The sequence below is a fragment of the Anas acuta genome, chromosome 3, assembly GCF_963932015.1.
Source record: "Anas acuta chromosome 3, bAnaAcu1.1, whole genome shotgun sequence".
Taxonomy (NCBI): domain Eukaryota; kingdom Metazoa; phylum Chordata; class Aves; order Anseriformes; family Anatidae; genus Anas; species Anas acuta.
The window spans coordinates 36118458-36137528 of NC_088981.1; the positions used below are offsets into that span (position 1 = coordinate 36118458).

At 48.5% G+C, this 19071-nt stretch overlaps 2 protein-coding genes across 6 annotated transcripts in view; one reads left to right on the forward strand and one right to left on the reverse strand.

Annotated features, from left to right (window-relative positions):
* The first annotated feature begins 1653 nt into the window (after positions 1–1653).
* On the forward strand, positions 1654–7142 carry MRPL33 (mitochondrial ribosomal protein L33). Of its 3 annotated transcripts, none has more exons than XM_068676630.1 (5): positions 1654–1958; positions 2310–2328; positions 2491–2541; positions 4598–4704; positions 4803–5132. In XM_068676630.1, the coding sequence occupies exons 1-5, from the start codon at positions 1937–1939 to the stop codon at positions 4832–4834; spliced, it is 231 nt and encodes a 76-aa protein (XP_068532731.1). In that variant the 5' UTR covers positions 1654–1936; the 3' UTR covers positions 4835–5132. The 3 variants fall into 3 exon arrangements, with proteins under 3 accessions (XP_068532731.1, XP_068532732.1, XP_068532730.1); XM_068676629.1 differs by lacking the exon at positions 4803–5132 and adding an exon at positions 6828–7142 and having other exon boundaries at positions 1874–1958; XM_068676631.1 differs by lacking the exons at positions 2491–2541; positions 4803–5132 and adding an exon at positions 6828–7142 and having other exon boundaries at positions 1822–1958.
* RBKS (ribokinase) overlaps positions 7050–19071 on the reverse strand; it is a 66881-nt gene continuing 54859 nt past the window's right edge. For all 3 annotated transcript variants that reach the window (XM_068676621.1, XM_068676619.1, XM_068676620.1), the window contains one exon: positions 7050–7855. In XM_068676621.1, the coding sequence (XP_068532722.1) occupies positions 7682–7855 (174 nt within the window). In that variant the 3' untranslated portion in view covers positions 7050–7681. The remainder of the gene's footprint in view (positions 7856–19071) is intronic.

Below are 19071 nucleotides of genomic sequence, written 5' to 3' on the forward strand. Positions count from 1 at the left end.
GAAACCAGGAAGAACTGGTGGAGCTTTTCCCAGACTTTAGAGCGTTATTCTCTTGTTTCAAGCACTGGGATTTTGCATGCGTTAATCGACGGTAACCCACGTAAAAATATCATGCTGATAGGATATTTACTTTGCAAACATTCCGCCTGCTGCCCCTCTCTCCTTTCCTCTTTTTCAAGTGGTGACTTACTTGAAGAGCCATGCACACACGAAGAAGCATCACCCCTGCCAGCCTTGGATGCCAGTCCCTTGCCTGCCCCGTGTGTGCCAGCAACCTGACCACACTTTCTGGGCAAAAAGCAGCAATCTCCTCACTTCCTGGAGGTAAAAGAGGACTCAGCCTAGACTGTAAAGTGTGGAAATGGAAAAAATCAGTGAGCTTTTAACATGACAAATTGTTGTTTTTCTAGCTGAAAAGAAAAAAAAAAAAAAAAGCTGCCGCGTTTGATTCTGAGTGACACTGATCGATTTGGCACCAGCAGCTTCTCCGCTGGAGACATGAGTGACTTCTCTTTAAGCAAGCATCAGAGTTATCTAGGCTGGCATTACAGTTCATCACACTTCTTGCTTTCTCTAGGCAAAGTTGAAGGAAAAATTTGCATTTTCATTGCACATGCCATCAAAGATCTCAAGGTACATGACTTATCCTAGCCCACACAAGACACGTGTATGGGAGTTGGGGTCAGAAATCCTGACTCTCTCTCCTTTTCTCTAGCCAGCACGTCTCATCCCCCAAGGTTAGCTCTGACTGCTGCCATCAGGGACGTGCTATGCTGTCACTGTCGTGCCATACATACCAGTTTTAGACTCCCTGTTTTTCACCCATAGCTATGGAAAACTGTCTGCAGAAGAGCCTGTTAGAAAGGAAGTTGGAGATTGCTGGAGTCTATTCTCATCCACAGTGTCTATATTTATGCAGCCCTTGTCACAGCAGAGCAGAGAAAATGTCACTGGAACAGTTTTATTTTTGCCAGCAGGCAAGAGGTTTAAAAAGAGGCAGTATAACCTCTATTTGATGATGTGTTTGTACAAATGTTTAACTTGCTATTTCATTTAAAAATCTTCCTTAATGTTGATTTATATTCCTGGCAGTGAAGTCAGGAGGTTGGCAATCCCAATCCACTTTCAGTCTGCGCCCTGACTGCAATAGCGCAGATCGGAGCGAAGTCTTACAGCGCTCACATTTCAGCATCCTGACTGTTTGCAAGTTCTCAACTCTGATATTCACGGGCAGATTATGTAACTACTAGATTTATATGTTCGAAGGCCAAATGGAAAAGATCGAAGTGTATCATTAAGAGGAAGTATTTGGAAATAATTGAGCTGAAACGAGGAATAGGAAATCAATTGAGTGCTTGATATGAGTGACACCCTTTACCTTGAGGTGCTGTCTCGCTCCCATCTCCTGTAGGGCCTGGCACTTGTTTTCAGTACTTGAAGGGAACTTAAAAAAGGATGGAGTGACTCTTTGATAGATAATGGCATATAATATATAGGATTAGGTGGGCTTTGGGGTCCCTTCCAACTCATATCGTTGTGATCCTGTGATTGTCAAGCCATAGGACATGAAGTGAGCTGCACCCGCTCAGTCCTGCTTTCCACCTGAGCGCGTCAGGCTGCCGTTTTATCGCCCCAATCACTAATAACATTCAGGGACTCATTAACGAGCTGCCTCATTAACGGCTCGCCTAATTGCTGAGGGGCGGAGACGCCACGGCTCTGCCGTGAGCTCCGGAGGCGTGAGGAGCAGAACCCCCCGACCCCCTCAGCGCACCTCAGGCGCCCTCACCGACCCCCCCCCCCTCCAGCGCCGCCTCAGGCGCGCGCCCCGACCGTTAGTGGCCGTTAGTGGCCGTTAGGGGCCGTTACCGCCCCGCCCCTCCCCGCCCCTCAGGAGGCGGTGCCGGCGGCCGGGGCTCGGCGTGGCGGCGGCGCCATGTTCCTCACGGTGGCGGCTCGTGAGTGCGGCGGGGCGGGAGCGGCCGGGAGGGGCCGGGAGGGGCCGGGAGGGGCCGGGCGGGGCGGGGAGCGGCGGCGGGGCCGTGCCGGGCGGGGTCACGTCCCGTGTGTGAGCCGCGGTCGCAGCGTGAGGTGCCCGGCCCGGCCCCGCGGCGGGACTACAACTCGCAGCAGGCACCGCGCGGCTCCCGGCGTGCCGTGGGGCGGGCTGAGGGGCCGGCCTGAGGGGCGGGAGGGCTGCGGGGGGCCGCGGTGGCAGCGCGTCCCTCGTTGTATAAAGCGCCATAAAAATAAATAAAATAATCACTGTTTATTTTTTTTCTTCTCTTCTTCATGCTGAAAACGAGCAGTGGCCAAGAGCAAATCAAAGTAAGTGCTGTGTTCCCGACCCGCCTGGGTTCTGCTGGCGCCCCGTGGCCGGGGGGTGCCCGGTCCCGGCCCCGTGTGGGGACCCGCGGCGGGGCGGAGCTGCAGCCCCCGGGGCTGGCCGCGCCCCTGCTGCTGGCCTCACACGCGCGGCTTTTCACACAGGTGGGTGCGGTGGTGTACAAAAAGCACCTGTGTTATAAAATGGCAGCACAGGTAAGCGTTGTCCTATCTACTGACACTCACTGTGCAGGGGAAGCACGCCCTGGTGCGTTACGCTGTAACGAGAGGCCATAAAGCACCCACTGAGTCTTCCTCTTGTTTACCTTTGGTGCTTTTCCAGCCGGGAAGGGCCAGCTGAGGTACCACGGGGACCTTCATGCTGTTTGCAGGCTGGCCTCAGGGCAGGTGCTCTGAGCCTTTCTCACAGACAGGGCACAGGAGGCTTCCCGATCGGAGCACGTTGCATGATGGAGCAGGAGGGGGGCACTCGGTACTCTGGGCGCCTCGGTTTGCTCTTTAGTTCAGCTCAGGGGAGATGTTAGTATCCTGGCATTCCGTGAAGCTGCATTCTGTGCAACTTGATAATATTTGGTACCACGCAACCTTGGACACTGACTTTTGGTACCTTTCCGGAATTTTTTAAGAATCAGCCCCCAAAATATCCAGTATCATGCACTTGCTGGGTCTGCAGAGATTGTTCTGTTACAGGATTTGCACAATTGTCAGGGTTTGAAACTGAGGGCTCGCTTTCCAAGCACGTGTGTGACAGGGAAGGGAGCAGGTCGACATCTTAGCTTTCTGCTGAAGCAAACACAGCAAAGCAGGACTTTTGCTTGAGGTGAAAAATGGTATTGCTAATATAGTAAGAATATAGAATATAGCTAATATCATTGCTATCCTTTTTCCTTTCCTTTTTTTTCCTGCTTTTCCTTTCTCTGTTCTTTGTGTAGTCTTGTGTATACCTCGGGAATATTTCATCTCCTTGCATTATTTATCCTTATGTGCTTCCCCCCGTTTTTATCGCTGTGTCCTGAGAGCTTTCCACAGCTCTCCCCTGCCTGAGCTCCCGGCTGCAGCTCTCCATCGGGCAGCAGGTTCAGCGAACGAGTTGTGTTGTTCAGAAAGGGCCTGGCCTGGTATGTGGTGTGGAGAATTCCAGTATGCCTGGTCATACTGATACCGCCAATTCCCCCCAAAAGGGGAAACTGCACAGAGGCTTTGGGGAAGTGGCTGAGGTGCAGGGGAAGGAGGCCGTGCGGTGCTGGTGCCACACATCACACCTGCGGTAGTGTGCAGGAGGGCAGTCAGCGGGGTGATCCCTCGACGATGCTCGATCATTTGGCGGAGGGAAGCTGGTCGTTGATTCCCTGTTAATGTGTACATCCCAGTAAATGACACTGCAAAGCTGAAAAGGGAGAGCTCTGGAAAGGACACGGGGCAGAGCTGTGCCAGTGAGGGAGGACGGGGCCTTGCCAAGGGGAGGTGTGACCGAACTGGAAGCAGGCAGATCTGGAAAGGGAGCTGAGTGCCCAGGTGCGGAGATGTAGCCAAACTTTTATCAGTGGGAGAGAAAGACCTCATTTACAGATGGTTAACGGCCTTGACCTTTCCTTTGAAATGCAGAAGGTGCCCTGGGTTTCTGGGAAGTCCTGCAGGCCTTGGAATAGCTGCAGGGTGAGGGGCACGGGGCCACTGCCAGCCTGCTCCATGTGCCCGCTGTCACCCGGTGGGGAGGGGGTTCCCGTCCTGTGCCTGCACAGGGACGGAGGGCACGAGGAGCTCTGCTTCTCCTTTCTGCCTGCCTCCTGTTCCATTCCATTGCTCCGGTTCCTCTCTGCATGTGGAAGTGATAGCCTGAGATATGGCACTGTCTGAGCCTAGCTACCATCATCCTTCCTTTCATTCCATCATCGTTTAAGCTGCAGTGACACAACTGTGTGTTGATTTTTTTTCTTCCTTTTTTTGTCTTCCCCCTTACTCCTCCACTCTGTTTTGTGGAGGAGCTACTTCTCTCTGGGCTTGTGTACTACTTTAGAGTTATTTACTCCAGTTTGATGCTGGAATTTATGGTTGATAGCAGGCTCTTTTTGTGTCTTACATTAATTTTAGCATATTATTTTAAAGGTCCAATCCAGAACATCGGTGAAATTGAAATGAATTACCTGATGTGACAAATTGCTTATGCTTGTCCACTTGGCAGTGCCCCGGCAGACACGTGGGGGCACAGACGTGTTGTGTACTGATGCAGACGCCTCCCTTGTGACTTCAGGTACATTCTGGTGAGGATGAAGAGCGCAGCAGAGACCGGCTACTGCTTCAACATCAGGAGGCTGCGGCTGCAGGACAAACTGGTCCTGCTGAGATACGATCCCATCGGTAAGGGGCTGGGGGAGAAGTCAGCCCGCTCTGTGTAAGCCGCTCTGGTTGTCTGGGGTAAAAGCTTGACAGTAACAGGCTTTTTCCCATCTGAGCAGAATATGGCATAACACATCTGATCCTTCGATGACTGTACAGTTGCTGTTCTTCGTGACATTCCACTGGGAAGTAAACGTTACCCTCATTTTACAGATTGTGGCACTGAAACAAAGTAAGGACTTGCCCAACACATCAGAGTCTTTGATGACAGCCATGCCACATGTCAGTGGCAAAGCGAAGTGACACAGGAGTTCTTTCATTCTGCTTCTTTGTGTGGTTTGCTAGACTGCTACCTCCAACAAGCAGGCATGAAGCGTGCCTCAATAGAAATGTTCTGTTCAGCTGCCACGGGTTCTCCAGACAATAAATTTTGCCCATCGCTTGCAAAATGGACTTTTTCTTTTAAAGAAAGAAGCACTTTCCCTCCTCCCTGAATGATGCCACTCTCTAGATAATGGTTTGTGGGTTCTTTTGTGTTGCTCTGGTCCTTGCAAGTTTTCTCCATTTAAGAATCTGATCTGGTGGTGAGTTACAGCACTTGACAAGATGCCTTTTGCTCACAAAGCTTTTTGAAAGGTGACAGAGGTCATGTTTTTGTGGAAGGAGGCAGTCTGCAGCTAAAATTAAAAGATTATTTTGGGGAAACTCAGTAACTGAACCAGACCAGGCTAGAAATTGGGGGAGCTGATGCAAAAAAAAAAGAATTACTTAAAGCTAGCATGAAAAGATGTATTGAGCAGCTCTGAGTATATGACGTAATACATGACCAGGAGCTATGTGGTGCAGGCTTTTGTTGTTGTTAGTTAATTAACCTTTTCATACTCAGATCTAACAGACCAGGAGCTTTATGTCAAGTGAGAGAAACTACTGGGGAAACTGTGTGCACTCATCAAAGTACTGCTGCTGAGAGAGGCCGTGGCCTTCCTTCTGAACTTCATATACAGGGGAAGCAGAGATCCCCAGGATTGTTCCCTGAATAAGAAAATGTTAAATTAGTGTTGCCTTTACTGCACGAGAACACTGTGCAAAATGTACCTCCAGGAGCTTCGCAACTTGCAGGAAATGTGAAGACTGGAGAGCTCAGGCTACGCGGTGCTTCTGTTGCAGAACATGTAGTAGATTGTTGAAGCAAGAAATTGGAAGTAATTAAGAAAAAAAGCTCTGATCTTTGTAGCCTATACTAGAACACAAGTGAGAAATTGATGTGAGAAAGTGCTGCATGTGTGAAGGGAAGTAAATTTGAGTCTAGATACCACCTCACATCAGGAATATGTTAGGAAGCATTTTCACTTGGCATGCATTTTCACCTTCTGTTTTGTACTTTTCGAAAACCTGGGCCCTCCACAGAATGAGTTTGGTGAAGTAGTGGCAGCAGTGCCCAAGTTTCACTACCTCCTAACTGCAACAGCAGAATGTGTTACTAAGTTGGAGGATTTCTTAAAGCGAAACTTTGATGTGGAAGGAGCGATTTAGTTACTGTGTGGATGGCCCTCGCAGCACTTTCAAAGGAATGAACATTGAAGTTGGATCGGAGCGGCGGTGCTCTCAGGTGGCCCTGCAAAACTCTGGCCGGATTCTTTCAGTAACGCGTCCACTGTGCTTAGCCTGTGGCCGAGCTGACTTTGCTAACATCTGCATCAGGTGTTGGAGGCAGGCCCTGTTGCACTTTCCAGTCGATCTGAGAGACTGCCTAGATCCAGCCTGTCGTCTGTAGTTGTTTGGGCTCTGGAGCTGGAGAGTAGTAGAAAGCCGTAAGAACCTATTTTCATCCCTCCATCAAACAGCTGTGACTCAGAATAGTCACACACAGCAGCTGGGGAATGTTTTCAGCCACTTAAATCCTGACGGTTATTTTCACAGAGGTAAAAGGGACCTCTTAGGAGCTAAAAATTACATGTGGTAAAGTGAAAGCACTGCTCAACTCCTTCAGGAGCTGGTTAGCAGCAGCGCTGCGCCAGCCGTGCTCGCTCCACGGTCATTTCAGCAGCGAAGCCAGCCAGGAGAAAGGGATGTAGGCTTGTTGAATTGGGTCTTAACACTTCAGGGTTCTTAATAGATTTTTTTTTTTTCTTTCTTCTCTATAGCTAAACAACGTGTCCTCTTCACGGAGAAGAGAAAAATCCGCTCTATCTAAACAGTGACTGCGCTTGATTTATGCATGAGGAGAGGATGGTTCGGGGGGAGAACCGGGTGAATGCTGATTCAGAAATCCTGCAGCATGGGCTGAAAAGAGAGGAAATGAACTGGGATCACCGTCTCCTGTGATTTGAAGGCCATTGTGAATAAAACAATGTAGAGAGAGAAAATTCTTCATGTCTGGACATAGATCATCACAGTAACATTTATTTATCTTTTGAGTTATTTTTACAGTGCTCAATTAAAAAAAATTAAATAGCAAATCCCATTGTCTGTGTTTTCCATTGTGAAAGAGGCTGTAATCTTCAAAGGAACCATTGTTTTATAAGGCAATAAAAATTAACATTTTCCACAGCAGGAATTCAATGGCAGGATCGCAAGTTTTTCTAACCTACCGGCCGCAGATTCAACAGTAGTGACCACGACGTGGTGTCATTCCTTGGAGGGGCAGCGCCGCGCCAGCTCCTTCCTGGGCCAGGAAGGAGAGGTGGGAAGCTGGTGGAACAAGATGTGCTGGCGGATAAGCCGGGAGCAGGGCTAATAGGGCTGCTTCAGGCCAGGTAAGCAGGCCAGGTTTTGAACTGGGTTTTTACTGAACATGGAGAAAGTTGGTTGCCAAATCTCTGAGATAACCACCCTGCCCCATATTTACAACCGTAGGGCAGGAGCTAACAGGACTCCTCTAATAAGCAAAGAGACTTCCCTGCTCTTTCCAGTCAGTGGAGGGGAACAGCTGTGCAGTTGGGAGAATAATGCAGTCTGGGCTAAGATAAAATCAGTACATCGAGCTAGACAATATCAATCAGAAAAGGTCCTGAGGCAAGTCCTTCCTGTAAGGATACGAAGATTGTGTCCCCGCTGCCTGGACGCTCACCGAGGCAATGCAGTTACACTTCCTGACCATTTCCTCCATGGGTAGCTTGGGATAGTAAGCCAGGTAGAAGGCGAGTGCTCCCACAAAACTGTCTCCAGCTCCCTAGAATAAAACAACAAACAAGTTAAAGCCTCCTCGCGCGGAGGAGCAATTCAGATGTGTTTACTGGAAAGACAAAAGTTGTAGCGCTGATTGCCAGGAGTCAGGAAATTGTTTGGGAGTAGAGTTCAATTCACTTTTCCATGCCTCGGAAACGCTGCAGTTTTAAACTAGTGCCGTAATACTGTCTTTGTGCCCCACTGTTCAATCAAGGTACCCAAAATACAGCTTAAAAAGAAAGGCAAGTGTGCTACAACTCGGCTAACGTGCTGCTACAAACACTGCTTTTGAAACTTCCTGTTGTTGGAATGTCGATTTTGATTTCTCAACCTGAAGGTTTCATTAAAGCTATTTTTCTCTCATTTAACTTCTGTTTTTCATAAAGGGCAGTGGTAGAAGGGGCAGAGAAAAGGGGAAAAATAAGCCATGTGGCTTGTGGTGTCTGTAAATCCCTAGTCACAGAATGAAACATTTTGATGCCTCCAGACCTTAGCTGTTTCTCATTAAGAAGGTCCTGCTAATGAAGGTCTACGCTGTGTCTGTCAAGTAAGCTACTCGTACTCCTGGGGTGAGCTTTGCCACCTGCGCAGCATTTGACTACAGGGGCTGCAGGACAGTGCTGCTCAGCTTGGGCTCTGGCAGCTCTTGAGCCTCCGGTCCCCAGATCTTGTCTCCAGTGAGAGCTGCCCCGAGCTGTGCTCTGACCAGCAGGGAATGACAACTGTTTGCCTCTCGAATGTTTTTTAACAATACCTCCTGTTTTACGATGCTCAGGGCTCTATTACACACTGAACAACTGGCAAAATGAATCACTTTTAACTTGACTGGCATGTTTCATTCTGCTTAAGTGTCCCTTCCTGCTCCTTCCCTAAAGCTGGCTTGATTTCTGAGGCCAATTCTCGGTGGTATGGTGAAGCTCGTTCTCAGGTCCTTTTTTAAATCATACTTTTCTATCAGGAAAAGTGTTACGCTGTGCACACATCTGAGAAGCTGCATATGGACTAGCTCTGCTAAGGGCTTTGCTTCTGTAGTTGTAATAAACACTTCTGAGGATACAACAGGCCCCAAGAGTCACGGGGCAAGAGCAAAGGGCCTGGAAAAATGCAGTTAAGTGAGCCGAGCAAAACTTCTAACTGGAAATTATGGAGAGGAAGTAATTTTCCAATTTGGAGTTCTAGTGGTTCTCACTGCTACACTCATGCGCACCATGATATCAGCTGTATGTAATATCTTTCCTGACAACACAAAACATAAAACCCACCACCCTTTCCACAGAAATCTGCTATGAGCAGCTGATGGGGCAGAGCATGGCCATGAAGGAGCCCCGATGAAGTGGGTGAGTGTGGCTATGCGTTGCCCCCTTGCTGCTCCAGCCAGGGAACTCCCTGTTTAACTCTCCAGGCCTGAATTTTGGATGCTGTCTGCTCGCCTCGACAAACTAAGTCAGTAAGCGAGGCTCCCGTGGCAGCAGCTGTTCCAACGCCCCGTGCGGCTGGGCAGAGCTGGGGCAGGCTTTTATCGAGGTCTCCTGCGCCTTTGTCTCTCCCCTGCTTCCCAGAGCGCTCCCACAATGGCAGGTGGAGCAGCGACAGGTGCCTGCTGGTTAAGCATTGCCAGCAGCTTTTGTCTGATGCATGACACAAAAATCTTTGGCCCATCTCGGAGTTTACAATCTAATCGGCGCGCGATTAATTATTAAAGTTACTTTGGCACTGCTGTCACAGACACAAGTCGAGTTTCAGCAAGCAGCCCTGTTACACCGCGGGGCTGGCAGGAAGGGCTCGGCGCTTTTACACGAAATGCTCTTCACACAGTTGATTACTGGGCAGCGCAAGCGGCCAAATATGATTTTAATGAGGAATGCTTTGAATGTCTGGTGTCAGATGGCACAACCCACACGTGGCGGCAGCACGGGATGGAATCCTGTCTTTTTGATCACCTTTGTTAACGGAGATAACTGAGCACCACCCCAAGCTCAGCTATGGAGCAACGAAGAACTAACAGCACGTAGGCATGCCTTAGTTTGGGTGACAGCAAGAGGGATCCCAGGTTCCCCTGGCCAAGTCGCAGTGGCCGTGAGGTGGTACTGACTGACTGCAACGATGGGGAAGGGGACGAGCAGCAGGCTGCCCCGCAGAACGGAAAAAGGCGTCCTTGTATTTTACTTTTTTTCCCAAGAGAAAAGATTATGGGATGATTGGAGAGCATACAAAAGGATTTGATAAAAGTAAATTTTGGCTGAAATCCTTACTTTCCATAGGCAGACCGAAGCAGTATCTCTAAAGCTCAGCTACTACAGACCCCAGGGACATCATAAATTCAGCTGTTAGTAAGTCAGCATCTTCGGTGGGGGGTGGTTTCAGCAGAGGAGCTCCTACTCCGAGAACAGCGGCATGTATCAGACCGATTACGTAGGAACCCTGTCCAGCCGTGCCTCTGGTCTGTGCCGACAGGACTGATCAAACACGATGTGGAGAGCTACAGCAGCACTGATTCAGCTGCACTAAGAACTATTTTTGGCCTACAGAAATAGACCGTCCCTCCTGGTAGGGTGGATTAAGCTACGTGGAGTTCGGTGGATTCAGAAAAGGTCAACACAGAGCAGGCGGAACTGGCTTGGAGTAACATCAAGATTAGCTTGCTTAACTCCGGATTAGCAAATACTGGGTTTATACTTAGCTGTTCCAAAACCTGCTGCAAGAAAAAATTACAACGTACTCTGCAAGAATAACGATTTTGAAAGTGAGCAGGAAGACGCATTTATCCTGCCCACTGACAAGCTACAAACACAGGATCCGTAATATTTGACATTCTTCAGCATTTGTCTTCCAGGAATCCTAATACATTGCAGACTTCGAGATAATCCCCATATCCTTGAGTGCCTGGAGACAATTCATTCCGTAATTATAAAAATATAACTTGCTTAACCTTTCTGTAAAGCAAGAGATGCCAGTTCGTGTGAAATAAAGTAAAGAACTAGATCAGAAAAAAGTTGGTCTGATATGGTGTACCCAGTTCTAAAATGCAAATCTTACGGTCTTGACTAAGTTTTATGGTTTTGCAGCAGTTTTTAAAACCTATTTATATGCTGAGCCACTAGTCTGGAAGGTCCTTGTTTTCCTGTGTGTCTGGAAAAGGGCATTTTTGTTTATTACAATCCAGCACTGACTGAGATTCTGTGACTCTAGAGAAGAGAAAACCCACGAAAACACTTCTATTTATACCTTAGCTTTTGTTAGCCTGGATTTGTCAGAAGCTGGTTCACAACTTTAGTATAACTATTTTTATACGATGCTACCCTGAAAAGCTTTTTATGGAAAGTGCTTTGTAAGTGGAAGCTATATTGTTCACCAGTCTTTCCAGCAAGTCAAGTGTTTTTCAGGCAGTCATGCCCAGCATAATAGGATGCATTTCACTTGTACAATACGATGACTTGTTCACCAGAAACATTTGGAGGCCAAGAGGCAAAAGCTCCGGCTCAGTCTTGCTGCAGTTGCGCTGCCTTTTTCCAGGGCAACCTCTTGCTCACCCTTTGCCCTCCCAGCCTGTCCTCCTGGGGAAGAGCAGTGGCAGCGCTGCAGGAATTGGAGCAGGGGCTGGCTCCTGAAGCCTTGACCTTGTTACCGAACCTCAGAAAACTTCCCTCGGGCGATTCTTGCAGGAGTCGCAGTCCGTGTGCTCTGTATGCTAAATGGATTCATTCAATTTAAGACGCCGTGAGCCCGTACCGCCTGTAACTACAAACTCTTCATTTAGTGCGTAAATCAAAACAGCAATCCAAGAGCTGTCAAAAACTGCATTCTAACGCAGGATCAACTTCACTTCTTGCAATGATGTTTACAGTCTCCTAGGAGCTTTCACGGCAGCGCACAAACAAATGCAGCCTGCGGATTACACTGACTTAGTGCAGCCCAAATACACGGCCATACTCTGAAGGCCTTGGAGAATTCCTCTTTTATTTCTGTCAGTCCACAACGCTGCGGCACTGGATGATGCCGAGGGTGACACCCTCTGTGTCACGTCTGCTCAGGCCTCCTTGTTGCCTGCCCTGGTCCCAAACTAGAAGTTACTCCACGTAACAGAGAAATACCCGTCCGCAAAGACATCTCCTCGGGAGCAGGGAAAGCCTCTGTCTCCACACAGGAATCAAGGGGCTGGGCTTGGATGGTTACTTGTAGGAGCAGGGAAGTGCTTCCAGCCTTTGGGATACGTTCAGATGCTCTTGTGCCAAGGGGGTCTATGTGTCAGCAGAGAGAGAATTTCAGATGAAATGCTCAGAGAGCAAAACACCCCTTGGTAATGGTGACTGAATCATTTATACGGCATTTTGGGAGGGTCTCTATGATTTCCTTCTCCCTAAAACACTCTAAGTGTATCCCTTATGTGATGGAGAACTGTCTATTTCCAGAAATAGTACTGGCTGCTTTTTGATTTTTTCATTTATTTGCCTGTGCAATACTATTTTGTTTGACCTGGGGGGAGGAGGCTTAGTATTTTTTCCCCGCTTTTTGCTTATGTTTCACTGGAGTGATATTCTGGCAGCTTGAATTAAGACAGTCTTTATATTAAGCTAACTGCACAGGCTTGAAATTAAAGTCATTTGACTATGGTCAAACAATCTCCCAAGCTTGAGGCCTAATAAGGGTGACTCCTCCTGTGGTGTCTGGGGTGCTGGGACCCACACGGAAGGGTTCCTGTCTTTGTAGGGAGCCCCACAGATGCTGGTGGGGTTCTGTCCAGCCGTGCTCACAGGGCCAGACCCCGAGTCCCGAACTTCTTAAGCCAGAAATTACGGAGAGCTTATCCACTAGCACAGTTATTCCTGCATCTGTGCATGGAGTTTTGAGCTAGAACAAAGAGATAAGAAGTCCTTAGAATGGTGCTACTGCCTTTTGTAATAAAAAGAAAAAAACACAAATGAGCTTGAAACACACCGCAGGGCCCAGCTTGTTAGGTCTAACCTCGGCTTCTGCAGCCTTGTCAGGAAGCCGAGCTCCAAGACGCTGCCTGAAGCCAAAGGAGCACGCAGAGAGCGAATCCCTGGCAGTGGAGCTGGCCTGGTGCTGTCTTCTTGCCCTCTGCCTTTCCTTGCTGGATTCCCACAGCACAGCCAGGCCAGAGCAAAGGAGAAAGAGGTTAGAAACACTCCTGTCAGCAGCAGCGTGCTCTTGGATCAGCTCGAGCCAACTGTGAAACCTCACCCTGGGTCAACACGAAGCAATTCATTAACTCAGCCGCGTATCCAAGGCCCGGTGTAGTGCTCTGGCTCCTCGGCCACGCGGGGAAAGCCGCCTGCTCTGCTCCCCCCCGCGCCCTGGGGCTCAGGCTGGAGGAGTGAGGACTGATCGCATTTCCTTTCTGTACCTCTTCCAGCCTGTTCTGGGAAGCCGTGGGAAGGAGCAGTCCCTGCCTTTTTGCATCAACATTGCCGTGTGCTAGCACGGGCTCTTTGCAGGCCTCGAGAGCGTCGAGGTAACCCAACGGCACCCACTGCAGGCTCTCAGTTGGGACACATCAAAACCGAAGCACACCACACAAAGCCTCGCATCAGCCGTCAGGAATTTTTACCCACTTCCTGACAGATTTCCTGATGGTTCATTAACAGTGATTAATCGGCCTGACCGTTAACCCCCTGCATTCCTGAGAGATTAATCTCCATGCAAGGCCTCCTGCACACATTTTCTTCCCTTTTTGAACCATCCTACTCCATTTAGTTATTTGCTGCTTCTAAAAAGATCAGAGGCAAACATTACAGATGCATGAATTCCCCTGGAAAGTTATCTGGTTTGTGGTGAAGGCTGGAAATAAACCACCCAACATTCACAACTCTGCAATTTTTATATGCCACCTAAAAAGCACAGCTGAAAGGAGAGATCTGGTAGCATCAGACAGTCCCACTCGGCATGTTCAAAGCCCCTGTACGGCAGCTGCTTTGGAGGTAGGTAATGCTACTGTTATTTCACATGATGGGAAACGAACCGAAGTCAAGAACAAGAATTTTAGGGACACCCACTTGGACACATCTGTGGGCTGAACTCGGAGGTCCTCATCAGCATGGACTGTAAGAGGAGCCCCACAATCAACCCATCCTTTGAGAATGAGGCACAGCCTGGGAACCCCAAAAATGAGGCACCCAAAACCAGTAAGTGGACCAAAGTTCTGCTGGGCTCTCAGTCAGGACTGGAGCAGAGCAGCTCCTGCCTTGCTGCTTACAGCAAAAGCACTGCAAGGTGCCTGCGAGGTGCCGGCTTTCTCTTAGTGAACACCGATGAAACCTGGGGGAGAGGACGGGAGAGCTGCCTTGTGCCAGGGAATTGTATTCTGGCATGTCACTCAGCACCGGGGAAGAAAGCTAATCTGTGTCACAAGCCAGCTCCAGGAAGCCAACAGAGTATTCACCCACAGGGAGCACTCTGCTTTCTGAATCATCAAAACAATTCAGTGTGCTGATGCTCATACAAACTCCTTTCAGCTCCAGATAGCATTCATGGGAGGTGACAAAGTTCTTCGTTCCACGAGGCAGTAAGAGCACCGAACCGGGATCCTCAGCTCTGCCCTGACAGCAGTGGCTCCGTGTTGCTGACCCTGTGAGGTTCCCACCAACCCGGCAGTTCACTACCACTCGGACTCCTGCGCACCACAGTGTTTCGGATATTTTGGCAAGGACCCTTTCTAACCAGGATACACTTCTGTGTAGGGTTCCAGTTTAAGCTTCAGTTAGCTCTTGCCATGGTGCCTGCTTCTTTCTTGGTCTCACAGCTGAGCTATGATCTGTGACCTCCTTTCACTTGAACTGGAAGTTTGCACCTAACAGAGAAACTCAAAAACAGCAAAGGAAACCCTCCACGAATGATGTTTTTTTTTTTTTTTCCTTTTTCTCAAGTACATATAGGAAGCTTCTGACATATAAAACACAGCGCTGCGAAACTCTCCTTACACGTCAGCTCAATCCAAGTCTCCCCAGTGGCACTCTCGCAAAGAGCAGCACACACAGCAAGATGTGTCAACAACAGGGACGCACGCAGGCGCTGCTGCTGACGGGAAGGAGACGGGCTTTCGGCTGAACCTGCTGCAGGAGCTGTCGGTACCTTTCCCGAAGTTAGAGCTCAGCACTCAATACAGCAGCTCCTCGGGACGCAGGTCAATTCGTAGCTCTCCAACTGGTTTGTCAAGCCTCGGCAACGCGCGGCTGCTCTCCTGCTCACATCACTGCCTCGAGAAGCGCTTCCCTCCCTTCATTATCCACACCACGCTCATGCCAGCTTGTAATTTCTGCCCAACAAAGCTCACGCTTAGCTGTTAATTCACCAATTCCAGTTAATGAGCACCTGGAACCAGAGCCCAAGCCCTGCCCAGAGCACATCACATCGCTCTGATAGCACGCTGCACAGACTGGCGGTGGGTTTCCCCACCGAGCTCCCCAGCTCGGAGAGAACCGGCCACATTGCCACCAGCTGTGTCACCCGGTGTCACATCAGGGGCTGGCGGGCCCCACAACCTAACAGCCGGGTCAGACGGGGGAAATCTCCTTGCTGGGCATTTCGCTAGCCACATGAGTGTTTTTTTTTCTTTCTCTCCAACTGAGGGAAAATGCCAAAAGTCCTGTAGTGATCCCATGTAATCTGACGAGATGCACTCAGAATGACACAACTGCCATCTCGCCTGGAATTGATCAAAAAAACATTCTTTTTTTGCACGAAAGCTCCATATGCTCGAGTGCCTCTTTCAAAACCACAGTATCTAGCCTTTGTTGGCTGGCCACTGCTCCCGCCTACCTCTGAACTACATATCCTGGAAAAAAAAAAACAAACCCAAAACTTCAGGAGGTTTTTTGTCTGAGCTCACTCTCGCATTGTCCCCTTGCCAGCTCCCCACATTCTTTTTCCTACCGAGTTTGCCTGAGCTTTTTGATGAGCTCTCTAGTTGCATCTCCCCTCTGGAAGTTCAGCAGGATGTGCCCCACAAGCCAGAGCTGCTGCTCTGCTCCCTGCTACCCACTCTGCTGTCCTGCATGTGCGGGGCACGGGGGCAGAAAACGGGGCTCCCTGCTCACTCATGGCCTTCAGCAGTAGGTTCCCTGTAAAGGAACCTCTGCTGGGTCTTTCCTGTAACACGTGGGTCTTTCCAACAAACGTACTGCCCCCTTAATGGGTTCAGCAACAAACTCTTAGATACCAGGAACGAGGCACACACTTCCAGAGACTTTCCTTACCTTTTCCCTGTGTTTCTGTATCTGTTTCTACTTTCAAAATAATAGAAATAACCCGCCTTGGAGCCCTTTTGGCTGGTGACAAATGTTGCTGCCAGAATTTGGGAATCTGCTTTTCTACAGCGGAGTTGTTCTAGAGCAGCTGATTTTGTATCTAGATGTCTATCTACACACAAGAAAACTCAAAACAAAACCCTGAGGGCAGTGACAAAATCATTACGGCCAACTGAAAACTGTCCATTAAACACATTACCGTAGGTTACTGCCATCAGCCACCAAAACTTATGTTTTTAGCTTCCTTTCATTTGCCTAGCTGAAGCTCTACCATGCATTCTGGCCCCGGGACAGGGTACAAAGGATTGATTCCCTTACCCTTGATAAGAAACAAACCCGGCATTTTCTGTGGTTAGAGTTTGCAAAAGCAAGAAGCCCGATTTCCCCATTATTCTCATTTCTCTGTTCTTGTTCTTTTGAAAACCTAATTATGCAATATCACTAATCCAACGCAAACCTTTATGGTTTATGGAGTGACCAAAATTACTTTCAAGAGAAAAAAAAAAACAACTGTTGGGGGAAATCAGGTCTTAGGTCGGTATGAACATTGCTGCAATTGGCATTTCTGGGTAACTAAGTAGGCCGGGGGCTCTGGAGGCAGGTTTGCCTTCCCTCTCATGACAGTCAGAGCCAACGTGGACAAACTGCGAAGATGAGGAGTTGATGTCCTACAACCAGGATAATATCTGGTTGTGCAGCTCTAAAGAAGACAAGGAGGCATGCGACATTTGTAGACTAACCGTAAATGCAAGAGGTAAAAACCGATGAGTCGTTATGCCAAGAATATGCTGCACTATTACACAGTGGTTCACATTTTCAACTTCCTACGGCACAGGCCAGAAAAAGATACTTGGGAAGGTGACGCTCTGGATGTGCCAGAAGCGCCAGCTTCCAGCAGCTATTTTTAACTGCAGGAATTTAATTAGAAAGGATGGCTGCACACGGTTGGTCTTCCTTCCTCTCCATTCTTTGTGCAGATCAGATAGCCCGGTGTGTGCCATTACAATGGACAATGTCTCGTGTGCTGGTGTTGACGGCACAGTGTCTGTGCTGAGCACAGGGTGAACTGCATGGCCAGGACTGAATTTTCCTGAGAACATCCTTTTGGTGGAGACCCAGTCTTGGCTTCACCATGAAGACAAGGAGAGGAGAGCAAATCAAGAAAAGGGATGAAGGGATGTGGCGCGTTCTGCTGCGATGTTTTTGACTTGTCTTACAAGCCATAGCTAGCCCGAGAGAAGCAGCAGCAGATTTCCTAATCAGTTCTCAACCCGTATAAATTATACCACTGCTTCGTTTATGAAAGCAGCCCAGAAGTGAGATGGCACAAAGACAGCTTCAAGACATTTTGGAATTCAGCTCCCTCAGCCCTCATCAGAATGTAATCTCGGGCCCAAAGTTCTGATGCTGTATGCTTCCTGCCTTCCGGCCCCCACAACAAATGTTTGGGTTGGTGCACAACTGCTGCCAGTATCCCTACTTTTTCTTTTCCAGACTCTCCAGTGGGTTAACCTCCATACTGGAGGATTTCTCAATATGACAGCAGTGGAGCCAGAGCACCTGTCCAGAGTATTTTGCCACAACCCCCTTCAGCCTCTTCAAGAAGCATCCGATGCAAAGCAGCTAGCATGCACTTTCTCATTTATGTGCACATCCACGATGACATCCAGTTCTAGTAACGAGACAGATGATATCCTGACAACATTTTTTTTCTCCAGGGCTGATTTCCTTTGAAGAGAAGCACAGACAAGAAGTTACGGTTTTATCAAGGGAAGCAGGGTCGCATGCCACGGCCCGGCCAGTCCCTATGTGCTTTTGTTCCCCATCTACAAAACCGAGGTAAGAATAGTACTTGACCTTGTGCTGCGAGTACAGAAGTAGCAAACAATGTCAGGTGCTTAGCAACTTCATGTAGATGTGCACATGCATACTGAACACATCTGTAGGACCCAGTGGGACAATATGTGATGACCTGCTACTGATGGTGTGTTCCTTGGCAGCAAAACCAAGTAATTTTTGGTATCACTACAGTAACTGAGACAGAAATTCAGTTTTACTATGGGGTTTTTGTTGCCTGGCACCCTGCAATCTTAGAAAACTAAATATTGGTTTTAATCTTCTTTTCTAGTCTACATCTTCATTAAGTATCCCCTTGTAATTTAAAGCAATTTGTGGCAAATGCTAATACTGCTTTGGGCCCACTTCTCCCTGTCAGCTGTATCTCTGTTAAATTATGCATTTCCATCTGGAAGGAAAACCATACAGGACTGTAGGCTCTCCTCCACTTAGAGTCAGGAATGGAGAGGGATTTAATTAGATGCTCCGTGGTTGAGAAGAGGACTAGAGCAAAGCCTGGGTGGTCTGTGGAATCTTCCACTGGAAAACAAGGCTGCAAATTGCTCGGTACAAGCCTGCTTCTGTTTGCTCATTTTGTTTACATTGTTTGTACTTACAGATTAAAATAGACAGTTACTAGGCAGATAAACAGGGTTTCCTCCCATGACAATGCTGTGTAGATGTTTGGTGAGCAGCGTGGGACAATATATGTTGGTGCTTCATTTTGGGCTATGGCATCCCAACTCCTTACGTAACTTGAAGCAGAACGATTTTTAGCCAGTGCTCCAAAGCACCTAATTGCTAATGTTTCCAGTCCCATCCTTCCCATCTGTAAAATGGGGATAATAAAGCCTTCTTCTCTCACTGGGAAAGAGAGAGCATCCAGCTTGCAAAAGGAATAGCTCTCCACCTCTTATTTGGCAGCCAAGGCCGATGGACCCAACACGTGCAGTTCCTCTTGTCACTGGACACCTATACACACTTAGGCCACCGACCAAGTCTTCAAAAGCTGAAGTGTGCTTAGAAGGCCTGAATCAGAAGCAGAAAATTGTGATGAGCCAAGCAACTCTCATCTACACTTAACTGTGAGTCAACTCAAATGTAGTGATTTCAGTCATGT

Coding starts and splice junctions, on each gene's coding strand:
- MRPL33 (XM_068676629.1), top strand. CDS start 1,937: ATGTTCCTCACGGTGGCGGCTC. Junction 2,542..4,597: donor GTTATAAAATGGCAGCACAG/GTAAGCGTTGTC, acceptor TTGTGACTTCAG/GTACATTCTGGTGAGGATGA. Junction 4,705..6,827: donor GCTGAGATACGATCCCATCG/GTAAGGGGCTGG, acceptor TCTTCTCTATAG/CTAAACAACGTGTCCTCTTC.